Below are 8,351 nucleotides of genomic sequence, written 5' to 3'. Positions count from 1 at the left end.
TACAGAATAAGTGTAATAGAAACCTGACAAACAACAGATTTACTATAAAAAGTCTTCCTGTGACTGTGAGTTTTGAGAAGCGATTTAACCGAAAACACTGAGTTTGCAGGAAGCTCCACAACTGCGGAGCTCTAACGGAAAACGCCGTTTACCTTTAGTAACGAGGAGGGAATAGTGAGGAGGATCCAACCTGAGGAGGCAGCACGAGTCAATAAAACAACACGTTCTCATCCCAGGGCGTCAAATACCGACACTTTGTCATGGCCGTCGACCCTCGCCGTCAAATACCGACACACAAGGCGCCCTTCAGTGTCTGTATGAGACGCGCCGGGCTTTGTCCAATGACTAAAATCCTTCATCTGGTTAAAAAGATATAGTTAAAAATGACTTAGAGCTGGAAAAAAAAAAAAAAAAGCCATTGACCGTCGACCAGATGAAACGGAGCGTTACCTTGATTAAAATGATGGATTTCTAAGGGTTTGAAACTTGTTGGGAATGTTGTTTGGATCATGTGAGGACACAACTGAACAAAATATATAACATAGGTCTACAGTTTAATGAAAAGTTACATATTGGGCCTTTAATATTATAGTTATGGATGATCTGACCCAAAGGAAGCATATAAATAAAAAAATAATACAGGACCGAGACATGAGCCCTGTGGAACACCACAGGAGAGCGGGGCTGGGGATGAAGAATTCTCCTGTTACAACAGAGAAAGATCTGGATAGGAGAGAAACCAGGAAAGAGCAGCGTCCTTCATCCCAACACAGTTTTCCAGGTGATTTAAAATCATGATCGACTGTATCAAACTCAAATCGAGCAGAATTCAACGTAAACAGGCCTCGGAGTCGGCGGCGAGCAGTAAGTCATCGGTAACATTAATGAAAGCTGTTGTGTGCTGGACACAGAATCCTGAATGATGTTACTCAAAAATACTACAGTTATTCATATGAAAGACTGACTGAGAGGCAGCAGACTTCCAAAATTTTAGATAAACAAGGTAAATTTGAAATTAGTCAAAAGTTGTTTGAGACAAGAGTAAAGGTTTCTTCAGGAGAAGTCGAATTATTGCATTTTCAAAACTGGATGGGAAAGAGCCGACAGACAGCGAGCAGTTCATACTAGATAGAAACACTTTGAAACACCTCTTTCAGAAATCTAATGGGGATGATGTCTAATCGACGGGTGGAAGAACTGAACTGGGAGATTAACTCCTCTAAGTCTAACTAGAAATCTGCTTAAAGTGAAGCCTACTGGCTTCACTCAGTACAGATGAGGAGGTGTAATAAGGAGCCTAATGTCATCTATTTTATTTATGAAAAGATGGAGAAACTGCTCGCATAAAATACAGCAGAACTGAAACTGAAAAAATCTATTAACCATTAAGAGACATTTAGACATAAGACATAAACTTTATGGGAAGGAAGCAGCAGATTTTCCTTCGGAATTACAGGGTTGCATTCGGATACTGGCTGAGATCTTAAAACCTCAACAAGTAAAACTACCTGCATGGTAAGAAATCATCGAGGACGAGAGTGAATGAGGTTTTAAAAAATATTTAGGTGTGAATATGATTCGTTTTTGCTCAGTTTTACTCGACTGTTTCTTCTTTTTCTGTCTGTAAGACACTGAAACACTACGTCGACTCCTGGAGGATTTACTCGGATTCAGATGAACAAAAATAAAACACACACTGTAGCTGGTTATTTATCCAGTGTGTGTGTGTGTGTGTGTGTGTGTGTGTGTGTGTGTGTGTATGTGTGTATGTGTGTCAACAAGGCAGCATTCATGTCTAAAAACAACACCTTCATACAGAACATTCCAGCTGAATCTGTCATCGGCTGCTGAACAGTGAACACACCCTCAGTCTGCACACACTCTCTGCACTGTGGGCTGTGCTGCGTTCAGGGACAGCTGGGACACTCAGGTTTACTGAGCTCACACAGAGGTGTCATTTCCACTGAGGTTGGGGAAAAAAACAACTTTAGCCCTGAATCAGCTATCTAGAAATAAATGAACCAATAGAAATATACAGTAGACTTATAATTAATTCTGATTCTTTGAGTGATAATAAACACAAATGGTCATTTTGAATGGAGAGGGAGTTGAAGTTTGTGTTCATTAAACCTGATTTTGACCTTGACAGTGATGGTATTAGGCTATTAAACCATTACAGGCTGTAACTGCACTGTTCCAGAGGTGGAAAGCAACTAAGTACATTTACTCAAGTACAAAGCACAACTTTTAGGTACAGTTTTGACAGTTTTATTGTACTCTTGTTACTGTAGTTACTTGTTACTTTGCACATTCAGTTTTTCCATAAAAAAACATATTTATAAAATATGATGCATTGTTACAAACTACCCAAAAATATATAAATAGTTATTCACCAGCAACAACATGAAAATGCAGGACTTTTACTTGTAATGGAGCATTTTTACAATGTTATGTTGATGGTTTTACTTAAGTAAAACATCTGAATACTTCTTCCAGCACTTTTGATAAGACATTAACTGACTGAGTAGTTCAGTTTGATGTCAGCAGCATCTGGTGGACGTTAGAGGAACTGCAGCTCAGCATGTTTACCTTTCCTCTCTGTCTGTCTGCAGCTCTCAGACGCTCTCGGCGATTGGCCCAGCGGTGGCAATAACCAATCAGGAGGGGGCGGTCCTTGGCCTGGACAACCTGCCAATCCCACATGGCCAAGTAAGCTCACAACCATCATCATCATCTTCATCACACTCTTTTTGTTCTGATTCTTTGTCTTCTTCAAGTTCTTCAACATGCAGAATATTCTGATTAATATGTGATAACAGCGTCTCTCACATTGTTCTGATGGTGCAAATTCTTCTTTGTGGAAAAATCAGATGACGTGTCGAGGTCTACATAGGTCCAAAATTTTAGACTCAAACCAAAACAGATCTGTAGAAAAGCAGAACCTGACGTGTATAAATCCACACAACACATGTTTGGATCCACTCAGGTATGAAGCCGAGTTACACCAGGATTTAAAGCATCGAAAGTTCTTATTTGTCAAGTTCAACTTGGTTGATTTTTGACCCACAAATTTGCAGCTTTGACCAATAACAAACCGTCCTGACAGAGCTGAGCTTTGAGAGAACAGAGAGTCCAAAATGGAGGAAGCTATTGTATCCTGATGGATGGATGTTTCCAGTTACAGGAGGACATGATACTAATAAAGCTTTGAATGAACAGTTTGAACTTATTGTCCTGTTAGCAACCAAGCTAAGCTAACAGTGGATATAGTTTAAAGTGGCCATATTCTGTTTTTTGTACTTTTCTGTTATATATTTCCTGTTCTGATGTCAGATGTTAAACATGGTCAAAGTTCCAAAACTTAAGGTGAACATATGTAGAAATGTTGCCTGCAAGTCAAAAGTCAGGGCTTCAACCTGCCTTGTTTGCAACAGTTTTTTCTACCTTGTTGATGAGCTGACGTCGACTCGTCGCACATGCTCATAAACAGCTGTCTGTTCTGTAGCCTTGGTTGCTAAGGTTGTTGCTAAGGTGGTTGCTAAGGTTTTTCCGTGTGTTTTCACTTTTATATTATGATTTGACCACCAGGAGTCTCTAAAGTCAGACATTTTGAAATCCTGCACATTGGGGCTTTAATAAAACTCAGACAAACAAAAAAAGAAAGGATAGAGAGATGTGTCTGTGTGATATTTGTGTGTAAAAATGAGCCTAAAATGAGAACTTTTAAAAATGTAAACCAGATCAGCCCTCCGCCAATCCGACGTGGCCTGGAGGTCCAGCTGGAGGAGGAGGAGCATGGCCTGGAGGTCCAGCCGGAGGTCAAGCTGGAGGAGGAGGAGCATGGCCTGGAGGTCCAGCCGGAGGTCAAGCTGGAGGAGGAGGGGCGTGGCCTGGAGGTCCAGCCACAGGTCCAGCAGGAGGAGGAGGAGCATGGCCCTCAGGGGGCCCCAACCAGCCCGCCTGGCCCTCCCCGACCCCCCAACCCTCTGCACCTGGACCTGGTCCTGCTGTCCCTGTTGCCCCCCAACAGAACCTGGTGAGGAGAGTTTGAGGAAAATTATTGTATAAATATGTTTAAATGCTTGTGTGAACTTGTTCCTGTGTGAAAGAGAAGCAAAGAACATCCGTTTACTCTGAGTAGATCCTGCCATGTCTGTATAGTTATAACCACGCATAGAGAAGTCATGACAACTCCTAGAGGTTGGTGAGAAAGAGATAAAGGAGTCTTCGTCCTGCTGTTCAGAGCTCACTCCTCTGCAGCAGCTTGTCTGTTTGTATCAGTGGAGTGAACCGCGCTCTGAACATTAAAGACAGTCTGACAATACTGCACTGAGAGTTTCTCTTTCCTCATTGAAGTCAAGTGCAAGAGATGAATTACCACAACAAGAGACAGACGGATGGATATAATAACAGGTGTTTTCTTGTTGACAGGCGGTGCCGTACAGCCAGAATCTGCCCCGTGGAGTTTACGACAAACTGCTGATCACCATCGCTGGAGTCATCAAACCCAACGCTGATAAGTCAGTATTAACCTGTAAACCTTTAAACCTCAGCAGCAGACGGATGGATGTTGACTGAGATGAGAATTTTCATGTTCTCTCTCTGTGTCTGAAGTCAAGTTTCATCCAAATGTAGCTCAAATTTTAACATAATTTCCAGAAAATTATGAAAAGAAAATTCAAATTAATGTTTGTTTCCATCCGCTGCTGTTGTGTGAATATTAGCAGATAAACAGTCTGTGCCATCAAACCGTTGCAGAAGAAGAAGACACAACGAGATGACGTCATTAAAAGCTCAAACGATGGGAAACATGATGGAAATATGAAATTTCTGTTTGTTTCATGTATTGATTTGAGGAAGGTTACAGTCTCCTCATCTCCAAAGGGGAAACTACAATAGTCACCACATGCCAACACATACGACAAGATGTAAAAAAAACATATAAACAAAGACAATCAAAGCCGGGATGAAACTGTTAAATCAGTCTGACAGGAAAAAAGGACACAAACATCCGTCCACTGTCGGGTTAATGTCTCCATCCACCCTCCTCCTCTGAATAAAATGGCAGATGTCACTTAAACGAACTATATGTAATTTTTTCTTTGGGCATTATGACCTGTTGTGTGGTTTTTCTTTGGAGGACAGTCTCGTTAGTTTGTGGTGACGGCTGCTGTACTCAGTGATCCTTTCTGCTGCCTTTCAGAATCACAGTGGATCTGTCTACATCACATGATCTGGCCTTCCACTTCAACCCTCGCTTCAACGAGAGCGGCAGCAAGGTGATCGTCAGGAACAGCTGCATCGGCAAAAAATGGGGCAAAGAGGAGCGAGAGCTGCAGAACTTCCCCTTCGTCCAGGGACAGCCCTTTGAGGTCAGACTCAGAGGTTTAGATTTACTGCTGATGATGATTAATTTTATACACAAACCTTTTAAAGTGCGACCAAAGTCCTTTTTTTCCTTCTAACGTGGTGTCAGAGGTTCCTTGAACGCACCAAAGCCTGAGGGTAAAGAGGTGAGCAGGTAGCTGACTGGTGTGTGTGGTTCTGTTGTTACAGATTAAGATCATGTGCACCAACAGAGAGTTCAAGGTGGCCGTCAACAACTCTCACCTGCTGGAGTACAAACACCGGATCACCGACCTGAGATCCATCAACAAACTCAACATCTACTACGATCTCAACCTGTCCAGGGTCAACATGGAGACTCTGCCCTGAGAGGATCTACTGGATCCACCACAGATCTACTGGGGATCTACTGTAAATCTACAGGAGATCCACCACAGATTTACTGGGGATCTACTGAAGATCTACAGGGGATCCACCACAGATTTACTGGGGATAATCAAAGATCTACTGGGGATCCATTGGAGACCCACCAGAGATCTAGTAGTGATCCACTGTACATCTTCAGAAGATAAAACAGATCCATCCGAGATCTACATTAGATGATATGTATATCTACAGAAGATCCATCACTGATCTACTGGAGATCCACCAGAGATCAAGTGGAGATCTTCTGTATATCCACAGGAAATTCAACAGAGATCTACTGTAAATCATTATCAGTAGATCTACAGGACATATCACCCTAGATATACTGGGATCGCTAGTGAATCTTTGGTAGAAAATCCCTCGAAGATTATCATAGATCTAAAATAGATCTACAAAACATTGTTGGTGGGTTCACAATAGATTTTCCCTAGATCTACTGGTGACCACTGTAGATCTACAGGTGATCATTGTAGTTGGAACAGATCCACAGAAGATTCTTGTTAGATAAATATAATTTTCCTTTGACACATGAAACATTAACAGTAGATCCTCAGTAGATCCTCTTGTACTGGTTTCCATCTGCATTTTGTAATCCTGTGACTCGTATAAATAAAGAGATCATCTTTAATCTGCTGGTGTTTGTGTGTTAATCTGTGCGACATGACCTCTGACCTCTGACCTCTGACCTCTGAACATTCACTAAACTAATTAAAATAAGTTTCTGCGACTTCCCAGCATGCATTGTTTGAGAGTTTAAACTCTCCAGAGATGTTAACAGAAGTCAGGATTGATTTTTTTCATAATAATGAAAACAACACTAAAGTGAATTCAGCCTCTAAACTTTATTTAAAACACATAATGTAACAGAATTAACAGTAACTGACAGCTGAGAGATGAAGAAGTGACTCTTAAATCTGAGAAAATATAAATGGAGTTCTGACTGTGATGTTTGTCAGTGTGACTGAATATTTGTTGATTTACCTTAATATCTGTACGTTATTGAACTTGTTTTCTCTAACTGAGTTAATTTAGCTGGTTTTATATTTTCACAACTCATGAGACGACTTCAAATAATTACTCAACTCACATTTTTGAGGCAGCAGGGAAACTTATGTTACAGACATACCCAGTTTAAACTTATTTACAGTACAGACCTCTGCTGACACCATCAGAGCTGTAACAAGGCTGCAACAAAATATGACCTACATCATTTTATACAGTATGTGCTCTGTAAAAAGTCCTATTATACCACAAATATCATCATTTATTCTAAATAAACACAAAGTTCTCACAGACCCACAGGACTGCTGTAAAACATTTTGAACAGACACTCTGTGTTTTTGTCATATTTCTCTGAAGACACACTTCACTGTAAAAACTGAGAAGTTGATTAAAGTTGATTAACACGATGAGGGCTAATGGTTCTGCTGATGCTACAGCACAGTTTGTGTGTTTAAGTACCCGGAAGTATCATGGCTGAACCCGCCCCTTTCAGATTTTCACAGCAATGCAACAATAGAGGGTGTGACCTGCTTCACCTGACCCACCAATTGAAACTCAGAGAGTGAAACCAGGAAGTGCTCTGCTCCAACAAAGACTGATAACAGCTTAAATTTGAATCAAATTCAAAACAAAGTTTCAAAAAAACCAACCAACTACCTGCTATCTCCTAGTTCTAGTGTTCTAGATCAGAACTTGTTCTGTTTGGAGGTTAGTTCAATTTCTCTTTATAGGCTTTTAGTGAAAATCCTCCCCTTTCAGATTTTCGCAGCAAGGCAACAATAAAAGGTGTGAACCCCATCAGCTGACCCACCTATCAAAACTCAGAGTGATACTCTCTGGTATGGACAGACAGGTGAATGGACACTCTGATTATCTGAGGGACTCTGATTGATGTTTAATGGTGTATCTGAGTGAAGGTGTATGAAGTTGATTGTGACTTTGTCTCTTCCTCCAGGCTGGACCATGGTGGACTGCAGAGACTGAAACCTGATGTGAGGAAGTGTGAGTGTCTTTTCAGTTTGAGTCATGAGAACTTTGAGAAAAACTGGATGAAATATGTAAAAGAAGTGAAAAAAGATCATAATGTTGGAAAATCTGTTTTGGCCTAAACTGACATTCATCTTGAACCAATGAATCCATGAAACAGAAATTTTCTGCTGTTGGTCACAGTTCAGGGGTTCAAAAAGAAATGTTTTATAAATGGCCACATGGTGGTACTCCTGCTCCAAAATGTCACTCATGTTTCTCCTGCAGATAAAGTTCATTCATTCATACTGACTTCAGCTGTTTGGAGCATTTGGACAAAAATCTGTTTCTAACAGATGACAATAACAGACTTAATGTGCGAAGACCTTCACTTTACATCAAACTTCATTTAATAAAACATGAATATTACTGACGTCTTCACTGTCATGTTGACTGTTAGTATTCTAACTGAACTGCTGAGTTTACATTTAGACAAACATCAGATGCAGCTGGAATGAAGTTTAAGTTTGAATTTGGTCAAAAATTCTCATCAAAAAGTCTACTTATCTCCAAAGCTTTCAGTCACATCTCATGGCCTTCCTCAGTTGATG

The 8,351-nt window shown here is 40.7% G+C and overlaps 1 protein-coding gene across 2 annotated transcripts in view; it reads left to right on the top strand.

The window, feature by feature from the left end:
• The window catches only part of lgals3b (lectin, galactoside binding soluble 3b), a 12,043-nt gene extending 5,643 nt beyond the window's left edge, over window positions 1-6,400 (top strand). For both annotated transcript variants that reach the window (XM_067613449.1, XM_067613450.1), the window contains exons 3-7: window positions 2,613-2,709; window positions 3,741-4,036; window positions 4,432-4,520; window positions 5,204-5,372; window positions 5,557-6,400. In XM_067613449.1, coding sequence (XP_067469550.1) covers window positions 2,613-2,709; window positions 3,741-4,036; window positions 4,432-4,520; window positions 5,204-5,372; window positions 5,557-5,715 — 810 coding nt within the window. In that variant the 3' untranslated portion in view covers window positions 5,716-6,400. The remainder of the gene's footprint in view (window positions 1-2,612; window positions 2,710-3,740; window positions 4,037-4,431; window positions 4,521-5,203; window positions 5,373-5,556) is intronic.
• The last annotated feature ends 1,951 nt before the right edge of the window (window positions 6,401-8,351 follow it).

The sequence above is a fragment of the Thunnus thynnus genome, chromosome 16, assembly GCF_963924715.1.
Source record: "Thunnus thynnus chromosome 16, fThuThy2.1, whole genome shotgun sequence".
Taxonomy (NCBI): domain Eukaryota; kingdom Metazoa; phylum Chordata; class Actinopteri; order Scombriformes; family Scombridae; genus Thunnus; species Thunnus thynnus.
This window is presented reverse-complemented; position numbering and strand designations above follow the sequence as displayed.